This window comes from Myotis lucifugus, unplaced genomic scaffold (genome assembly GCF_000147115.1).
Source record: "Myotis lucifugus unplaced genomic scaffold, Myoluc2.0 scaffold_8, whole genome shotgun sequence".
NCBI lineage: Eukaryota > Metazoa > Chordata > Mammalia > Chiroptera > Vespertilionidae > Myotis > Myotis lucifugus.
Window position 1 is genome coordinate 12,132,560 of NW_005871056.1, and position 20,997 is coordinate 12,153,556.

At 41.1% G+C, this 20,997-nt stretch overlaps 2 protein-coding genes across 2 annotated transcripts in view; both read left to right on the forward strand.

The window, feature by feature from the left end:
* The window catches only part of CCDC174 (coiled-coil domain containing 174), a 16,770-nt gene extending 10,834 nt beyond the window's left edge, over positions 1 to 5,936 (forward strand). Inside the window, exons 7-11 of the mRNA XM_023749618.1 lie at positions 1,343 to 1,485; positions 1,931 to 2,025; positions 2,563 to 2,695; positions 4,369 to 4,521; positions 5,365 to 5,936. Of these exons, the coding sequence (XP_023605386.1) occupies positions 1,343 to 1,485; positions 1,931 to 2,025; positions 2,563 to 2,695; positions 4,369 to 4,521; positions 5,365 to 5,651 (811 nt within the window). The 3' untranslated portion in view covers positions 5,652 to 5,936. The remainder of the gene's footprint in view (positions 1 to 1,342; positions 1,486 to 1,930; positions 2,026 to 2,562; positions 2,696 to 4,368; positions 4,522 to 5,364) is intronic.
* A 1,834-nt stretch (positions 5,937 to 7,770) lies between these two features.
* The window catches only part of CUNH3orf20 (chromosome unknown C3orf20 homolog), a 59,729-nt gene continuing 46,502 nt past the window's right edge, over positions 7,771 to 20,997 (forward strand). The window contains exons 1-5 of the mRNA XM_023749619.1: positions 7,771 to 9,039; positions 13,199 to 13,255; positions 13,508 to 14,173; positions 14,950 to 15,087; positions 17,812 to 17,931. Coding sequence (XP_023605387.1) covers positions 13,714 to 14,173; positions 14,950 to 15,087; positions 17,812 to 17,931 — 718 coding nt within the window. The 5' untranslated portion in view covers positions 7,771 to 9,039; positions 13,199 to 13,255; positions 13,508 to 13,713. The remainder of the gene's footprint in view (positions 9,040 to 13,198; positions 13,256 to 13,507; positions 14,174 to 14,949; positions 15,088 to 17,811; positions 17,932 to 20,997) is intronic.

Below are 20,997 nucleotides of genomic sequence, written 5' to 3' on the forward strand. Positions count from 1 at the left end.
TATAAAAAATCAGTGTATGGAGATCAAATGTACTCAAAAGAAAGAGAAACTATGTACTGGTATATGCAACTTTCTCATGAAGTTAATGGCAACCACACACAAAAACCCCAAAACTGAGACACATAGCTTTAAAAAAGAGGAAAAGGAGGAAAGAAGTATGGAAGATAACACCAATAGACTTGTTTGGTGCTTGGTTGCCACAAACCTTGAATCTGTAGAAAACACAATATCTGCAAGTGCAATAAAGCGGAACGCAATACAGTGAAATATGCCTGTACTTGGAAGGCTGTCTAATTACAGAGTAACAGATATAGAATAAGCTAAACCAAATCAACCAACAAAGCTTTGTGGAGAAAGGTGTTTAAGATACACACTTGGTTATCCCACAACAAGTGGGGGGCAGGGAGGCAGTTAGCTTATTAACTTTTTCTTCTTTTTATATTTAATCCTCACCCCAGGATATATAGTTTTTCCCATTTTTTTTATTATTTTTTTTTTAGAGAGACTAGAGGGGAAGGAGGAAATGGGGGGCGGGGGAAGAAACATTGATGTGAAAGAGACACATTGATTGGTTGCCTCCCACACACACGCCCCAACTGAGGACTGGGGATGGAGCCTGCAACTGAGGTATGCGCCCTTGACTGGCATCCGAACCTGTGACCTGAACCCATGACCCTTCAGTCTGCAGGCCGATGATCTAACCATTGAGCACCAGCCAGGGTATTAACTTTTTCTTTATACATCTTTGGATTTTAAAGTAGGGCCTTACAGCTAGATTTTCTTTTTCTGTGAGGCCTAAGACACCTAAGAGATAACTTGCTAAAACATCCTAGGGAATAAAATTCCTCTTACTAAGAGCAGCTTTTATGTGCAAAGTGTTGGGAGAAGTCCTCCAGGTTCAGGTGGGCCTGGGCTTGGCACAAAGGAGAAAGGGCAGAATCCCTAAGCCATCTCACAGAACACGAGGCACAGACCAGGCCACAGCGTGAAGGAGCTTCCTCCTCCCTGCACGGGAGACCATCCAGAAGAGGCCTGCACTTCCTCCTTCCTGCCTGGGCAGCCTCCCTCTACTCAGCCCAGGACCAGGGTGGGAAGGAAAGTGGTTTGTCTGGAGTGCAGGCAAGATTCCATTATGCTAATGCAACACATCTGTTGCTTGATTTTTAAAAGGTGAAAATATTTTCTCCTATTTCCCAATGATCTGGTGGGTCAGAAACCTCTGTAAGGAACTGTCTTTTTTTATCAATTAGAGGTACTGATTCATGATTCAATTTAATGAACTGAAGCATTGCTATCTCACAGCTCTTATCTGAAGGTAGTTTTTGTTCTTTTCTCCTACTAGTTTTGTTAGTCCTGCTAATGAAAAAACCTTACTATCTGAAGACATGAGAAAAGAACTTCAGCGCCAGCAATGGGAGGAAGAAGAACGGGAGGCCCTGAAAAGGCCAATGGGACCTATACATTATGAAGACATTCGTGAAAATGGTATAATCATCTTGCATCTGTTAAATCATGCTTTTATCTTGAACTAATGACAAGCATAAAGGGAAGTATTCATTCATAAAGCAGCAGTTCCTATGTAGAAATAAAAGATTCTGCTTTGGAAATTGAAACTATCCCTATTGTTTACTTCATAGCCTAAAAAATACTCATATTGGAAATATCTTAACAGAAGGTCTATTAATCCAAGGGTTTGTTCCCCAAGAGAAGTGGAGACAGTCTATGACTGAAAATTAATGAATTTTTGTTATGTTTATCACTTGGCAAACAGGATGAAAACTATTTCTAACTTGCTTTTTTGTTTATCTGCTTTTTCTTTTTAAAAACTTGTGCCAAACATCACTATATTTCTTCTTGCAGATTTCTTGTAGGATATAATTTACTGATCAGGGAAATCTATAATCTCCCGTGTAATTTTGACTTATTTCAGAGGCCCGGCAACTTGGTGTTGGATATTTTGCCTTTGCCCGAGATAAAGAGTTAAGAAACAAGCAAATGAAAACTTTAGAGATGCTGCGTGAACAGGTACAAATTAAATTCAGAGTTGATGTAAAGAAAGATTTGAGCAGTTGATTTCTTGTTGGACCACACTGCAAAAAAATATATAGTAAATTAATTAGGGATTTAAATTGATATCAGAATACAATTATAGGTTTCATAGCTGTAATTGCCATATTATTTTGGTGTTTCAAGGTTTAAGATTATGGCTGCCCAGAAGCAACTCGTGTAATTTTAAATTTGGTTTAATATATTTTTGGAGTGGTCTGGGTAAGAAAATAGAAAGTTGCTTGAGGGATTAAGGAGTAGAACAGAATTGGTTGGTTTTCTTGAATGTTAAACCTTTCAGAATGCTCTGTGAACGCTTTCTAAACTTCAAAAAACATCTGAGGCCTTGTGTAAGAGAATACGAGTCTTCATTTTGATGATCTCAAGGATAGCTTCTTAGAGGTGGCATGAAAATCAATTAGTCTATTTTTAGAATAAAATTATTTCATTGTTCTTTAAAAAGTATTATGAATTTGGCTTAAAATAAATAATTTTATAATTTTCTGTTCTCTTCAGACAACAGACCAGAGAACAAAACGAGAAAACATAAAAGAAAAGCGAAAGGCTATGTTAGAAGCAAGACTTGCCAGACTTCGACAAAAAAAGATGAAAATATCAAAAGATGATGGAGCAGAGGAAGAAAGTAAAGGTATGTCATGGCTCATGTTAATAAACTTCAAAAGGAAAAATTTTAGTTCCATTGATGTCTCAGTAATAAGGCTGAGAAATTAGCCATTAAGAAAGCACCTCTAAGGTACTGACAGGAGCAGTTTTTATAACCAGTGTGATGCGAATGACACGCTAGGGAATAGTTTAGGTTATAGATAAGGAAATTAACCGTACATTGAGTCACTTCATAGAATAGAACAGTTTCGTAACTCACACTTAGTTTAGTTGTGTACATGTTTTAAACCTAATTTGTTTTGCTGTGGCTACAGTTTTTGTTGATTATATATTAACTTATTTTAAAGGAGAAATACATTCACAAAGTCAGAATTAAATAATTTACAAATATGACTATGGTCAGCTTACGAAAGGACTGTTAAAACACTTGGAAACACTGTTAAATAATGTGTTCAAACTAGTCTATTCTATGATTTATGTTGGTCTGGGCCAAATTGTCACGACAAAGAGACCCCCACATAGACCGCCTCAAACTAGAGGGAAATCTGCTTCTCCCTTTTAACATTTCAGAGGTGGTGGGTGTCCAGGTAGGTAGTAGATCTGCCTCAGATGGCCATCCAGTCTTCAGATTCCTCCTGTTTGCTATTTCTGTCATTTCCTAGGTTGCTCTAACCTGAACAGTTGAAGCTTGCTCCCCAGCACCTGTTCATGATTCAGCCTTGGGGAAGGAGGAAAAAGGGAAGGGAATGAGCTTCCTTTTGGGGAGTGTGAGTCAGAAGTCATGCAGAGCCTATGTGTTTACATCCCAATGGCCAGAACACAGGGAGGCCAGTAGCCATAAGGCAGGGAGGCTGGGGATCAGCCTCTCGGGCGAGGTGCCTTGTATCCAGCTGAAACGGGGCATTCTGGTCCCAAAAGGAAAAAGTATGGGTGCTAGAGGCATATAGAAGCCTCCAGCCCTCACAGGAGCTTGTGCTAAGCCATGGGCTGTTTTCTAATTCTGAACAGAAATTCAGTTTTTGAGTTGTGTTTTTTTTTTTTAAATTCAATTTGGTTTTTAAAGGAAACCAGAAACATTTATTAATTGGAAAATCATCCATTTAGTTTCATATAACTGTTGTCTCCCTGTAACATGTTCAGCTCTTTATGTTGTTTATTTTTGCTCTACTCCTGAACATCTGTCATTTCCACAAGTTGTGAAGTGTCACCACAGTGTTTGAAAAAATCCATTTTCATTTAAAATATGGCCAGAATTGAGTAGTCTACAGCCCGTCACCAAGCTCCAGCTCTTCATCACCCCAAGCCCCCTTGCTTTGTTTGAGATTTACTTTAGTTGAGTAACAGGGATTTCTGGTCTTTTGCTTGTTGGTCTGGGGATATAGATACTTTGAAATCCATCCAGCTTGGGTTTAAGTCCTGACTCTTGTCACTTTTGACCTGTGCAGTATTTCTGAGCTTAATTTTTCTCATCTAAAAATGAGGATAAAATGGAAATACCAATATTGGCTTTATTAGGGTTGTTACAGAATTAAATGAACTATTATATACAAAGTACTTAGCCCACTGCCTGCGACATGGTAGGTGCTTAGTAAATACTGGTTATTACTTCTACTCCCAGGATTAGTATATTCTATTTTTTAAAAATTAAGTAGCTTTAAGCTTTATTATAATGGCGTCTTATTCCCTTGCAAAAAATAGATGGAAATGTTATTGGGCCTTTGCCACCAGAACCAGAGGCCATGCCAACTCCGCCTATTGCTGCCCAGCGCAGCAAAGTAGAAGTCATCGTTCAGGAGAGGAAGGATACCAGGCCCGGAGTGCCACACGTCCGGGAGTGGGACAGAGGAAAAGGTAAGAGGGGCAGAGGGGAGGGCGGGGTGGCTCCAAGGTGTAAAAACCTCTCTAGGAATGGGCCCTGCACAGGAAATTTTTCTGGTTCTCCTGATCCAAATGTGATTCTGATGAGTCTTAGTGGTCCTTTGAGTCTTAAAGAATTCTTCAGGTCCTTGAACTTTTTCCTTCTTGATACCCAGGCAGAGCTGTTTATAAACAGGAGCACTTGAAAGGGTGATTATAAAAGACCAGGATTTATAAGGCATCATGTCGAAGGATGAGGGTTTTGTGTTTTTGAAGTGCTTGGGAGAAGTTTTCTGAAATTCGTGCTGCCTCATTGCAGCTTTGAAATGTCATTTCTTAGGAACTGCTTTCAAAATTTATGAAGGTTTGATATTTTAATGTATTGTGTTTTTAGCACATTTCAGTTGGAAATAGAGATAAAAGACCAACTTAGATTTGGACAGGTTCCTTCATGTCTAAAACTCAGAGAACAACACTGTGTTTGTTGTGAAGTACCTGCAACATAATGTCAAGCAAATGATTGTTTAATTTTTCTGTATTTCTCTCTTAAATTTAATTTTAGTGCCCTTTTGGCAGTGTTTCCAGAGTCTGCAGACTTCTCCACACAGCCTTTCTTGAACCTTTGGCCTTCAGGAAGTCGTCACTCCCTTAGCTTAGTTCCTTATACTTCAGTAGGCATTGCATGTGCCTCATACTACCTTTTTGTTTTGCAATCCTTGCTTTCCAGAGAATTTGAGGAGGCTTTTAAGGAATACATATAATAATTGAAAAGCAATGACAATAAATTCATCTCATTCCATAATCAGTTCTAATACAATTCTTTCTTATTTTTACTAGAATTTTCCTTTGGGTACTGGTCGAAGAGGCAGTCAGATCTCCGGGCTGAAAGAGATCCTGAGTTTGCCCCACCGTCGGATTACTTTGTGGGTCAAAAGAGAACTGGTTCTTTCAGTAGCCAGACATGGAGCAGACCTGCACCTGCACAGAGTGATGCTGGCCAAAGCCATGACCCCAGCTGTTCACATACGTCACCCACTCCTGCTCCCAGCAGCCCACCACAAGCCCCCACGGTCACTTTTGAAACTCTGGATGATATGATATCATATTATAAACAAGTGACATGAACTTAAAAAGCATTCTGACTTGGGTCCATGCTGTTGGTGGTATCTTTTTCTCCCAGAGCAGAGAAAATGACTTGATTTTAGGGACCAAAATATAACTTTTTTTTCCTGCCCTTTCCCTAGAAGATAGAGGTTGGATTTGTCAGCAAGGAAGAAGGTGAATGGTACCTTGGGAAATCTGTGGCCACGTGGCCATTCATTTCTTTCTAATTTGTATGGCAAGATATTCATGTGGCTTTAAGTGTAAGCTGTGATGGAATAGAAATATTCTGTAATATTTGACACCAAGGAGTTTGTAATCCTGTCTTTCATACCTGCTCCCGTAACTTACTCAGATTTAAGGGCTCCATTCCTTCTGCAAATGTTAGCATGTAGATGTCTTTTTTCCAAGGATTCAGCTTCCAGATCAGTTGATGGAGCATCTATCAGGAGGAACTATCGCCTGCCAAAGTGTGGCAAATGAGGAGTGGGCGACAAAGTGATCTAGTTTCCAAGAGGACATCTCAGTGTCATCTTTTCAGCAGCAGACAGGCCACAAGGCTCCTACAGCCACCTCCCAAGTCAGTGAGTCCTATAAGAATGTGCTACAACAGGTCCCCCAAGCACCCACAGGAGCCCACCCTCCTCTGGGCTCTGTGGTGCACGTTTTTTGTTCCCACAGCACAGTGGTGTTGACATAAGTGCCCTTGTTCTCATTACAGATTGCAAATTGGAGCATAAAGAGAGTCAATGACTTGTACAGGGTCATATGGCATCTAAATGGCAGATCTAGGACTTGAACACAGTTTAGGCTCAGATTTGCTGCAGACTCATGCTTTCTCCAACACCTTCTACTCTCAGTCTTATTGCTCCAATATCAAGCAATATTAGACAAAATTCCCAAATTCCTGAGAACATCTAGAGTCCATATTGGACAAAATTGCAGACCTATTAATGGTCATTCTGTCAGCCTAATCAGGGAAATACCTCTTATCAAATATTAGAGGCCTGGTGCACGAAATTCATGCCCTGGGGAGGGGGGTTCCCTCAGCCCTGCCTGCACCCTCTCGCAGTCCGGGACCCCCTCAGGGGATGTCCACCTGCTGGCTTAGGCCAGATCCCCCTGGGGTTCAGGCCTAAGCCAGCAGTCAGACATCCCTCTCGCAGTCCGGGACCCCTCGCTCCGTACGGCCCGCCTGCCGTGGATCTCCCACCACCACTGCTGCACTCGCCAGCTGTGAGCCCGGCTGCCACCTGGTGGTCATTCCACCGTAAGGGTCACTTAGGCTTTTATTATATATACTAGAGGCCTGTTGCACGAAAAGATTCATGTAATAGGCCTTCCCTTCCCCTGGCTGCTGGCACCTGTTTTCCTCCGGCATCCGGGGCCTAGGCCTTCACTCTGGCCTGAGCCGCCTTCAAACCTTCGCTGCTCCGGCCAGAGCCGCCTTTAGTCTTCACTCTGCTGCTTTGTGCCTACATATGCAAATTAACCACCATCTTTGTTGGTGGTTAATTTGCGCATATCACTGATTAGCCAATGGAGGTGTAGCGAAAGTATGGTCAATTACCATGTTTTTCTATTATTAGATAGGATACATTAAAACCAACTAACCTAGCTGCCTTTTTTATAGAAATTGGACAAACTGATCCTAAAATTTATATGGAATTGCAAGTAACCCAGGCTATCCAAAACAATCTTGAAAAAGAACAAAATTGGAGGATTCACACTTTCTGATTTTAAGACTTGCTACAAAGCTACAGAAATCAAAACAATGGTACTGACATAAGGATAAACATAGATCAATGGAATAGAATTGAGAGTTCAGAAATAAATCCATATACTTATGGTCAACTGGTTTTTGACACTGGTGCCAAAACTATCTAATGGGAAAAGAATAGCTTTTTCAACAGGATTCTGGGACAACTAACTACCCACATGCAAAATAATGAATTTGGATCCGTATCTCATGCCATATAAAGGGTGTCCCAAAATTCACGCAAGAAGTAATTTTGATAGAAAACAGGTTTATAATTAAAAATTGTAAATTTTTTATTGATTCATAAAGTATACAGTATAGGGTTATGTATGGAATAGCATATCGGGTAAATGGCCTCCACGACTCTGCTGGCACATAACCGTTTTGCATAAATGTGGCTGAATTTCATTGATACAGCGCTCAATTTCCTCCTTCAAGGCGTGGGTGGTCGTGGGCTTGTTGGCATAAGCCTTAGAATCCTAAATTAGTCTCCCTAAATTTTTTAATTAATCTCTTCACATTTGATGAAGTTAAATCACTATTTCAACCATATTTTGCACGAAAATTGCAAACTATAGCTGCCAAACCTTCATTATTTTTAAAATATTCCTCAATAATGAAACGCGTTGTTCTTTCGTGTAGCTCTCCATTTTTAATAACCCTGAACTGTCAGCTGTCACGCTATCTGTTTTTTCGTTGGCAACACTTTATGGCACAAATGGTGTAAAATTCAAATCTTGCGTGAATTTTGGGACACCCTTGACAAGACCAACTCAAAGTGGATCAAGACCTAAATGTGAGAGCTAAAACTACAGAACCATTGGAACAGTTTATAGAACAAAAGAAGAGACAAAAAGAAAAACTGGAATATTTTTCTAAAAAGAATTATTAGCTCTCCTAGACTCATAAGAAGAACAAAAAAGGGAGGAAGGAAAACACAGATATGAGAAAGAATTTATGTAAAGTAGAGCAGAAAGACTCAAGGCAAATTGTGGAGAAGGGATGGGAAGGCTAGTTAGGCAGCAATAAGCCAAAGAGTATGGGTGCCAGTAGTCATGGCAGAGGCCACCAAGTAACCTTTTTTTAACTTTTATTGATTTCAGAGAGGGAGAGAGAGAAACATCAGTGATGAGAGAATCATGGAGCAGCTGCCTCCTGCAGGCCCCACCCTGGGGATTGAGCCCGCAACCCAGGCATGTGCCCTGACCAGTAATTGAACTGTGACCTCTTGGTTCATAGGTCGACACTCAACCACTGAGCCATGCTGGCCGGGCTCAAATAACCTTTTGTTTCTCAGAGCACCTTGGGTGGACATAGCAAAGCAGTCCGTGTACTGGCTCATGATCACTGTCAACTAATAACTGAGATTTTCTCTAGGATTTCAAAAACTTTTAACCTATTTTCAATGCCTTTTTAAAAAAATTTTTCCCCCATTACCATTTATCCCCACTATGCCCTCTTTAACAGCAGATCATTTAGTGTCTTATGAACCCAGCTGTTACATTGTCTTCCATTGCAGACCCAGAGTTCTTCAAGTGTTAACATAATTTGTTTTACAGTTTCTCATGGGCCTGTTTTATATGAGTGCATCCAGCAGATGGCATTAGAATTCTTAGACTTCAGATCCACTGTTTGCCCAATAGAAATACCATGTAAGTCTTCTATGTCATTTCCAATTTTCTAGGAACCACATTAAAAAAGTGAAATTAATATTGTTATATACTTTTATTTCAGCATTTAATCAATGTACACAAATATTAATGAGATATTCTACATTTTTTTTCATACCAAGTGTTCAGAATCCACTGTATATCTACTTGTAAAAATTTTCATCAGGAATACTTGACCTATATTTAGATTTCATAAAATATACCACTGAAAGCATAGATTCACATACCCTAAATTGTTCCAAACATGCTTAACCATGTTTAAAGTTTTCCATTAACAGTCAAGTGTGAAGTTTTAAATTTAATAAAGTGAAAATTTAGTTTTACTCATTCTAACCCAGTGGTTGGCAAACTGCAGCTCACAAGCCACATGCAGCTCTTTGGCCCCTTGAGTGTGGCTCTTCCACAAGATACCGACTTGTGCGCATGGGCCACGAAGTTTCAATCACACTGTACGTGCGCGCCTGCACGTGATATTTCGTGGAAGAGCCACACTCAAGGGGCCAAAGAGCCGCATGTGGCTTGTGAGCCGCAGTTTGCCGACCACTGTAATCTAACCGCATTTCAGATGCTCAAAAAGACATGTGGTATAGTGCTACTATACTGCACAGCATAACTCTAAATGATCTGTGTTGGTTTTTTTACATGCTCTAGAGTCTGACTACACATGATCCTCCCATTAGTAACTAAAGGATTGACAAATAATTTCTTCCAGATGTACATGAAGCATTTAATATATTTTTATGGCTGTGTTTATCTTGGGAGTAAGTAGTGGTAAAATCTCTTCTCAGAAAACGACCACACCTTGTTCGTGTCTTTGTAGAGCTAAGTGAAATGTTTTAAATCAGAAAGTGCTTTGAATTATTTGTTTTCACTTTAATCTTTTCTTCAGGCTTTTGTGTGTTTTGATACAGTTCATTTGAATTGGCTAAATAAATCATTGTTTGCTTGCAAAATTCCCAAAGGAGAAACTTTAAATCCATATACATGAGATTCCTGCTATGTGTAGCCATACATTTGCCCAAACCTTGTGTATAATTTATTTCTTAAAGCCATAGTGCAGCCCATGGGGTGGTTTTCAGCTAACCTTGTGACATACATATGAGGCAATAGAAGTTAGAATTTGGAACAGGGTAAGTACTGGTTTTTGCAGTTAATACAACATAGGGTAGCCACTCCATATATGTTTGGTGTTGTTGTTTTTCAGTCAGTAAATTGAACTAAGTTAGTTATACATCAAGCAGTTCCTATAAAAAAAAACAAAAACTTAATGGCTAAGGTAAGGGATGATCATTGAAAAGAATTGATTGACCTGCTGAATACTGTGAGCAAAAATGAAACAACTCTGGCCTTCTCACCTACCCTCGCCAGCTGTCTTGGTGAGGCATTTTGTCAGTATAGGTGTGTACATTTAGCTTAATGTTTGATGTATGTGTGTGAGGAGTAGGGTGGGGGTCGGGGAAGGGAGAGAATGATGTGATTGGTGTAGACCTAGAAAAACTGAAAAATCAAAGTAATCAAATGAAGGTGTTTTTTAGTGAAAATCTGTCACCCAGGTCTGGTGTTGATCTTTTGTTTCTGTATTTCTTAATCAGTCGTGGACTGCAATTATATATTCACTAGAGGCCCGGAACACGAATTTGTGCATGGGTGGGTCCCTTGGGGTGGCCTACAGAGATCAGGCCCCAGCTCATACCCCCAGCCTTGCAGCCCTGCAGCTCTGCCTGGCACCCCGCCTGGGCCTGGCACTGGCACCAGCCCCTCACCTGCTCCACTATCCCACCTGTAGGGTGATTGGTTGGGGCTGTGCCCCCTGCCTGGCTCCCTCAGCACCTGGTAGCTGGGCCACAGGTGGTTACTGTCTGCAGGGGGATTGGCGGGACGATGGGGGCCCCGTTCGCACCTGCCTTAGCCTGTCACCGCCCACTCACCTGCTCCACCATCCTGCCACAGTCCCGCTCTCATTGGGGCTGGCAGTGTCTCCACTGCCACCTTTAATACGTGGCTTCATAGTAACCTCGTGTCTTGAAATGGCTGCTGGAGCTACAGTCATTTCATCCATTCCAGAAGAATGAGAATAGCAATAGGTAAAGAAAACACAAAAATCTGTACATGAATGTTCATAGAAGCACTAATCATAGTAGCTAAAAAGTGGAAACCAAAATACTCATCAAATAATGCTAGATGAACAGATTGTGGTTTAACCATGTAATTGGATATTATTCTACTAGAAATGAAGTACTGATACCTACTATAACATAAACCTCAAAAACATTCTAAGTGAAAGAAGCCAGTCACAAAAGGCCACTTATATGATTTCATCTATATGAAATGTCCAGAACAGGCAATTCTATAGAAACAGAAACTAGATTAGTGGTTGCCTGGGGATAAGGGGAATAGAGAGTAACTGATAATGGGTTTCTTTATGGGGTGATGAAAATGTTCTAAAATTAGGTAGTGGTGTTGGTTGCACAACTTTGAATATACTAAAAACCATTGTATACTTTTAAAAGACTGAATTGTATGGTATGTGAATTATATCACAATAAAGCTATTGTAAAAATCAGCTTTTATCTGTAAGACATATCTTCAAAATTAACTTCAAAGGAAAGGAACTGGAAGGGGGTAGGGAAAAGTTCCTCAAACTATTTAACATTTCAAGGATTTTATTTGTCTTCATCTGAGTCCTGGTTTTAAAGAGAAAAAAAAAAAAGTCAGCCCTGCACGGTCAGGGTCAGATCCTCTGGCTGGCTGCCCTGATGACAGAGATTCTGAGTGGTTTCTTTGTTCTGTAGACTTATCATTAAAAAAAAACAAAAAACGAACCTATTTTTCCAAGTCTTCAGAGCTGAGGAATAGATGCCAGGGGGTCAGCAAATAGACATAGGAAGCCACTTTATCTGCAAGTCAGCCAGATGTCAGAAGGGTTTGCTCTATGGGATTCTTGTTCTTTGGAGACTTGTTGCTGATAGATGGGTAGAGGCAACTCAAAGGGCGTGAGGAAGTAGTGTTGCATGTAGAACCTATGTCCATAGGCAACTCCTAAGAGCTCTGATTCTTCATCAGTAAAACCAGAGAGATAATAGCCTTCTCACCCCAGGGTGGTTGCACCTGATTATGGTGTGAACCTGCTCTATAAATGCTGATGGTATGCACCAGGGGTGTGGTCCTGGAATGGTGAACTTAGGGTGGTTCGAGAGGACATGGTTTGAAAAGCGAAAGATTGAAGATTGGTGGGAGAAGACGGCCATGGACATGGTGGGGGGTAATTGTCAGGCTGAGGTGGTAGAATTGATGGTTGGAGGGCTGTGGTAATAAGAATTGTTCAATTTTATTTTTTTAAATCTTTATTGTTGAAAGTGTTACATATACCCTCTTTCCCCCCCATTGGCCCTAAATCATTTTTGTGTGATGTAAAATCAAGAAGTGACTTTATATTTTTATTAATGTATTTTAGATTGACATATGGACAGTGGTATGTCCTTATGGTATTTATTTTGATCAGATGAATGAAACTTTCAGATCTGATTACAAAACCCTAGAGGTTTATTTGTAGATTTTTTTCTAGCCATTTTGTGTTCATCAAATTGTTCTTCAAACTCCCTCTCTCCAACCAGTGGTCTATTTTTTATATAAAGTAAAACAATAAAAATAAAACACAATTTAGAAGGATGAAAACCACCTAGTAGTATCTAATGATGTTCAACTGACCCAGACATGAGTATGCTTGTCTCCTATCCTCACAGCCACATATGTCCATTTGATGAGCACTAGGTGCCCTCAGGAAGTTTTATTAAAGTGGGAAAATGCTTATTATAGTTTGCTGATTTTAAGGTACACATTTTCCCCTTTTTACATCTGTGAAATTGTGATAAGTCTTACAGTCAATGGTATCTTACATTGATATTTTTCTTATAAGATGGTGCATTAGTTACATCAAATCTTAGGTTTTATGAAATGTGGCAAAAAATATTAGTATTGAATTAAGAAAACTCATTCTCCTCATTCTTTCCTGTCTGCCTTTGGATGTACATGTTGAATAATTTTATACCCATCCTTTCATTGCAACCAGGAGCTTACCCAACCAGGAAGCTTATCCCTTTCATCCAGAGAAAGCCAATGAAATATCTTTTTGTTTTTGCAGGTTTTTATTGATAGACCACGAGCAGATCTTCCAGCCTCAGATCTATAATTACAAAAGGTATGATGGAACCTTTCTCTCTTCCCCATCCTTTCCATTCCTCCAGTCCCGGGGGCTCCTCCATAGGAACTTAGTTTGTGTGACTGTCCCTGCAACTATTTCTAGAACCTACTCATCCCCAGGCCCTCCCTCCCCAAAGTGACTCACTAATGTGGGTCTATCTGAGGTTTCTCTGGGAAGAAAAGGGAGGAGGGGCATCCCCTTGCCCTACTGCGAAGGAGGGTGTGACCAATTATTTTCCTTCCTGGATAGGACCCAGGTTCAATGACCCATAAAGGCCATTTCAGCACCTCCATACTGTCTGTCTCCAAGCCTTCAGCTTAGGTAAGAACTTTGGCTTTCAAAAAAAAGAACTTTTGCTTTCATTCACCTCTCAGGGTGCTCTGACTCTTTACAGCTGAAGGCCCCTCTTGTCCGAGATAGACAGTATTACTTAGCAGTATGCATGCTCTAACAACATGAGCGACATCAAGAGTAACCGAGAACTGTACCTGCAGTACAAATCCAAGGCCCCTAAGCTGCTGGCCAACATTTCCAAATTACTCCTCACGTGCCGGAACACAGGCATTGCTATACCTAAGGGCATCAGAAACATCTTTGAGTTCACTTGGGAGGAGCTCATCACTGACCCTATGGTGCCTACTCCGTCTGACATCCGGGGCCTGGAGATCAGCTTTGGGACTCCACCCGTGGTGTCTGTGGAATCAACCCCTGTGCAGATCCACGTCCTGAAGAAGCCACCACCACCACCAGTACCACCACCACTGATGCTACCCACTGGGCCAGGCAAGTTCACCACCCGTGGTCATCGGGTGCACACCAGCCAGGACACCCTGTACAAGTTCCAGCGGCGGTCCATCCACCTGCTGACTGAGCTGCTCACCCTGAAGATGAAGGCCATGCTGGAGTCTGTGTCTGGTAAGGCTGGCTTGTCAGATTCTTCTTCATTTTTTCTGGGCCTGGAATGGTCTGTCTGGACCGATGTGTCTACTGCACCTACCCCAAACAGGTATATGAGGATGAACTGGGAACAGGTGGCTGCCATGGATCTGCTGTAGGAATTGAACTCCTACCATGACTACCCACAAGACTCATCCTCTCACCTCTCTCTGTTCTCCTCTTTTCCTCCCATTCCATCAACTTTGCAGAGCCAAGACTAAAGGTTGGCCGTGGAGAATTGTGTGAGGTCAGAGGTACTGATGGGTGGAGTTTTTGGAAATGACACAGAGGTGGAGAGAGAAGGCACTCAGGAGGAAGGGGCTTGTGGAGTTGCCAGTCAAGAGGGACAATTGGTGGGTAGCAGGACAGAGCCCAGTAGAGCCAGAATCAGGGAGAGTTATGAGAACTGGGATCCATCTATTGTGAGGGTGTCATCTCTAGATTAAGGCCAGGACCTAGAGCCACATCAGTAATTAAAACTTCTAAGTACTGCATTATTTTAAATACCAACAGCATTGATACCCAGGCCTATGAGTATGGAAGAGAGAAGGACAAGGCGGGGCAGAGAGTAACATGCCATTTGAGAGGTTTTGAGAGCTAGAGACCCTTCCATTAGGAGCCCCCTCACACTTTCTTATCCTAGATATGGATCTACACTCTACCCTTATTTCTCTGGCCATTTATGGAGGCCCTTTTCTGGAAACATTAGCCCATGCTGAGAGGAAAATGAGTTGCTTTGTTGATTCCTTTATTAGGTGCCAACCCCTTGGACATCACAAGGCGCTTTGTGGAGGCCAGCCAGCTCCTCCACCTCAATGCCAAAGAGATGGCTTTTGACTCCCTGATTGGCACATTCGGGAGAAGTACCTTTGGTGCTGGACTGATGGGGAAAGGTGGGTACCTGAGCTTCAGCCCTTAGGTGAGAATTCAAACAATACCAACCAGAGCACAATGGAAAGGTCAAGTCCCGTTTAAATGCTTGACTTTTCCAAGCGTTGAGGTGGATGTGGAGCAATGGAGATTCTCAAATGCTGCAGGTAAGTGTACAAATTTGTGCCATTCCTGTGGAGAGCAGTTTGGTGGTATCTGTGAGGTAGGAGATGCAAAAAACAAACATGAAGGGACTCATTTTATTGTTAACATACAACCATTCAGGAAAAAAGTCAACACAGTCTTTATTTCTTATAACAATTAGCATGTGCTCCAATATCAATTAATTTTTGTTAAATAAAAGGTAAAAGAAGGTGTTTTGGGGTTTTTTTGATAAATTTTGTTTTCCTTTTCTAAGATTAAAATCCCAAACATTTCCTCCCACACTATTTACCATGCCATGGATGTATCTTATGCCGGTTCTATTCAGGATCAGCTATGCCCTGGTAGCACAGGTCCTCTAAATTGTTCTGTAACTATTTTTGCAGATAGTTACCAGCATATATGGAGTTCTGCACCTTGTGTTCCATATAGGGCTTAGAGATCAATCTCCTTTGGGGTGGACAGCTACCTGTTGGTCTGTTTGTGAATAGGGAGAGTCCCACAGGGGTGTCATGATAGCTCTGGCCCAAACACCCACTCTCAGACCTGCCCATGGTGCTCTCCCACCTGAATATTCTGTTCCCTCACCTTGAAAAGGAAACGGTTGTCAGCAATCGCACTCCACCTCATAAAGTATTCAAGCATTCTTCCAGAGTCACAGGCTTTTACCTGTGCTGCAGTAACTTCTGGTGTCCCTCGTAGGCTGTGGCTAATCTAGTGGAGGAGAATTTGCAGAAAGCTGAACCTTGGAGAGAGATCCTTTTGGTGATGTCTGTGCCCTGCTGCATTAGCAGAGCACTGGGAAAACCTCCCCATCACACTCTCCAGGAATTCTCTCTCACTTGTTGCCACATTGGTTCCAGACACAACTTTCTTTAAACCAGCCTAGAGTTTGGGGAAAATAATCAAAATGTCAAAATATGTATGAAGAAGCTATCCATTTCTTTTGGGAAGGCATTCATCTTAGAAGGACTTGAGTTAGCTCTCCCAGGGCATTATAAAGAAGATGGAAATCAATTTATTTTGCATGAATAAGATGGTTTTCTAGACCATCTTATTATGTGAAGCAGACCAAAGCTATAACTGAGTCTAGAGTAGTATTGTTCCCTTAAAGCTGTTGCCAGGTAGTAGTAAGACTAGTTCTAGCCTTTTCTCCTGCCCTTAATACCTGCTAGTCCTGACCTGTCATGAAAGAAAACTAGACTACTCCTTGATTTTTGGTTGATGGCAATATCATTATATAAGACATACCAAAAAAGAAAGCAAGTAATCTTGCCATCTTTGCATATGTAGCTATTTTTCTTTCATTTATTCAATTTTCTCCCTCCCTCCTTTCTTTCCCCTCTCCCTCCCTCTCTCCCTCTCTCTTTCTCCCCTGTGTGTGTATACTTTTAAAAGAATACTGCAGTGTTCTATTTCTCAGTATCCTTGACTTAACAGACAAATGTTTTCCAACATGGCTCTATGGTTTTAATAATTGTTATTTTGAGTTGGTGTAGATTTCTTCTAATATGTATGTTTCATAATTAACCAAATGCTTAGGTTTCCAGGTTTTTTGTTATTAGTATTTTATGCATTGTAATATGCAACTTTATATATGTCACTTATTTCTGTTGTATTGGTGATTAAGATTGATTACCCAGGAGAGGGTTTATTGGAGCAGAGGGTCTCAATATGTGTTTAGCTCTTGCTAAATATTGCTTTTTTGATGCGTTTTCTCTACACCAGCAGGGTTGACTAGTTTTATTCCATCTTTACCAGCATTGGCTATTGTTAGTTCTTTTCTTTTTTGCTAAGTTAAAAGGTGCTGAAGGTTGTTCTGATTTCAGTTTTTGGATCACTAGTGATGGTGAGTGATTGTGCGTTGCATCATCCAGTGTGCAGTCTCTGGTTATTATCTCTGTCTACTTGTCAAGTCAGGTTTGCCATTTTCTTTATGGATTTGTATATACCATACCAATAAATGAAATGCTTAACATTTCCTAACAACCAGTGAAATGGCCATATTGGGGGGGGGGGGCGCGAATAAGGAAAGGATTTGATGAGATTTATGTAAGAATGATTAAGATTTTCCAGAGTGATGGGGCTGCTAAATTCTAATTCTTAAGTGTTCAGATAATCAAATTATTCTACAGAAGACAGCATGATTCTGCAAGAGACTGATCTGATTGTTGGAGAAGCATCTGATTTCTATGTCTTGGATAAGAGAAAATAGGTGACTTTCCTTCTAGTCAGCTCATTGCTTATTTTCTCTACTTAATGCAGCAGTTATACCTGCATTTGCCCTTTAGTAACATGATGTTACCTTTTGTGTTTGATTGCTGCTCCCTGCACTAGTCATTTCACTCTTGAGAGATATTGGAAGGGGGGTACTGTAGAAAGGAACCTTAATTTCCCTTAATTACTCAGAGCCTGCTTGTTTATCAAAAGTCTTTTTATTCCAAGAGGTGGTTGTTTTGTACAGTAGAGCACCAGAATATCTGGTCTATCATACTGCTAAAACAAAAAAATCCATATTATATTTTTTGTTAAGAAAAAATAGAGTTAAAAAATTAAAAGAAGGATCCCTCTCTCTTCCATTCCAGAGCCCTTCCTGAGCACCTCAATAATGGGAGTGAACTCGCCTTATCAGCTTATCTATGAAGCCTCTACTGGCTGTCTGAGCTTTTCCCTCTCAACTGGAAAGGAAGGCAAGAAGAAAACAGGTAACAGTGATTCCAAGCAAGACCTCTTAGCCCATCTGTGGAGTAGGGAGGAGGGGTGGGGGAGGTGGATGTAAGATTCCCTGTTTAGGTTAATAGCGTAGTTTGATTTGGTTTTTTGATAGGAAGGATATACAGTTTCCCTGGCTGTTGATAGAAGCTATTGAAACAGGTTATTTCCAATAAAGATGACACATCTCAACCCAGTTACTCCAAAGTAGAGTCTTATAATTTGAATGTTTACATGCCCTCCATTCCTGGTGATGTGGTTCTCTTCACCTGGGACAACACTTTTTCCAAACCCACATTTTCTATTCCCTCAGTAGCCCAACCTGAACCCCTTTGATCAGAGAGATCTGTGTTGCTCCTATTCACAAAGCAAGTGGGGGAACCAATATCTGAAGAGAGATATTTGTATACAAAATATAACAGTGTGTCTTAAACTAGGCCTGTTCGTGTGGACAGAAAACACAAAGAGCACTCCTATTCTATTAAGGAAGACATACAACAGAAGGAAAGGCTTAAGGGAAAGAATGGGTGGCAGATGAGGCCAAACAGTATAGCAATGACTGTGAAGACAGAAGCTTAGAAGAGATATGAGTTGGATAAGGCAGGTTAAGGCCTCAAGGAACTTCCAGGCCTCCCCTCACCTCCCCAGGGTTTAGTTACAGAGTGGTGGAATGAGGAAGGAAGGGGAGGACTACATTCAAAAGAGGTGGTGGGAGGATCGATATAAGGTAGGAATGCTCAAAGACTGTCCAATTGATTCCAACAGACACTGGAGGTAAGGCTGGAAGTTGAGAAGTTTGGATTTTATTCCTGCCCCTGCCCCTGGCTGGCTGTGTGATTTGCCTTCCTCCAGGCCTCACCGTATCAAGCTGATCCTATATCCTTTCAGTTAGTGAACAAATGTTTATTAAACAATTGTTAGTTGTCAGTCACTGTTATAAATGCCAAGGGTACACATGTGGACTCCAGGACAAAGACTGCCTTCCTAATGGAGCTGACAACCTCAGCTTCCCTGCACAGAGTAGACTCAGCTGTCCCCTCTCATTTCCCTGTTGATGCGTCTTCTCTTACTGTGATTCAATAGCCCACATCACTTCTGGAATCCCACTTTATGTACTCTTGGTTTTATCATATCCCCTCCTGGCCCTAAATTGATACAATCACTTTAAGGCAAAACAAAGTACCCTCAAGACACACAATGATTTCATGATTTTTCTTTCTAGTGACCTCAAGTGTAATGCCTTGAGTAAGGTTGTTCCTAAGTAAAAATTAATTATGTTGGTTGGTCTCTTTGTCTCCCTCTGGTCGTTTTCCTCTGGTAGCCCATCAATATGCAAGTTGTCTTACTCTTTCATCATTCTCACTAGGATATATGTTCAGTGATGCTGCATTTCTTATTGATTATGGAGTTATTCTCATACATACATGCTAGAATGGAACCTTCCTTAATAGTTTTTTAACTTAATTTTGCTTTATTTTCTTGTTGACAGTATTACAGATGCCCCCCTATTTCCCCTCTCCTCCCCTCCTCTCCTTCTCCTATCTACTCCATGCTCATGTGCTATTACACCTCACCAGCTGACCTCATTTGGAGTTATAGGGCCAGGAAGACTTGGAGCAGATAGGTTCTAGGAGTTGGACTTACTCCCAGAGGACAATAGTTCTTTCTGGAAAGTAACTCAACTATACAAGGAGAGAACTAAGTCTGTCAACAATGTTCCTAATAGGGGCAAGAGACTGCCACCCCTGAGGACCCAAGGCAACCAGGTATAGGCCAGACATGGATGCTCAGGCCAGCAGATGTTCCAGGAGTCAACCAGATAGTAATTTGTCCTCAGAGTCAAGTCTTTGGTCTCTGGTGGTAGGAAGAGTTGGGGAAGGGACCAGGAATCACACAGGGCGTCAGAAAGCAGAGATGGTACTCGGTACTAGCCAGAAACCCCAAGACTTGGCTAACAGCGAGGAAAAATCCTTCTGTGGTCCTCAGAGCTGACTTGGAGCCTGAGAAATGCCCCTGACATGAAGCCAGGTTTTATTTTTGAGATCAAGGTGAAGTTGAGCCTGCATATATCCAGGGAAAGCATGCGGCTCCAGCTGGGTGGGCAGTAGAAACTCAGAAGCAGGCAGGACCTGAATAGATGCCTTTGGAACTTCAGTCATGGAGGATTATCTCCAAAATTTCACGTAATCATATCCTCAGACCACCTAACACTTGTCACACACAGAAAATAACTGTAAAAAAATGTAAAACAAACATAAAACATTATCATTCACAGATTTGAACAGGCAGAAGAAAGAAGCAGCAAAATTGAAGATAGGGCAATGCAAATTATCGAATCTAAAAAACAAAGATTGAAAAGAAATGAACAGAGCCTAAGGAACCCATGGGATACCATCAAGTAGCACAACATACATAATACGGGAGTCCCAGAAGGAGAGAGAGAGAGAGAGAGAGAGAGAGAGAGAGAGAGAGAGAGAGAGAGAGAGAGAGAGAGAAACAGAAATATTTGAAGAAGAAATGGCTGAAAAATACCAAATTTGATGAAAGTCTTGAATATAAACACCAAAGATTCCATCTAAGAGGAACTTAGACCCAGATCAAGACACATTATAATCAAACTTTCAAAAGACAGAATCTTAAAAGCAGTAACAGAAAAGCAAATCATTACATACAAGTAATCCTCAATAAGATTATTAACAGATTTCTCATCAGAAATTTTGGAAGCCACAGGAACTAGCACTAAAAGAAAAAATAGTCAATCAAGAATTTTATATCCAGGTACATCTACACAATGGAATACTACGCTGCGGTAAAAAAGGAGTTCTTACCATTTGCAACAGCATGGATGGAACTGGAGAGCATTATGCTAAGTGAAATAAGCCAGTCAGAGAAAGATAAATACCACATGATCTCACTCATTTGTGGAATATAATGAACAACATAAACTGATGAAGAACAACAAAAAAACAGATCCAGAGACAGAGAAGCATTGATCAGACCGTCAAACCTCATAGGGAAGGTAGAGGAAGGGTGGAGGTAAGGGGGAGAGATCAACCAAA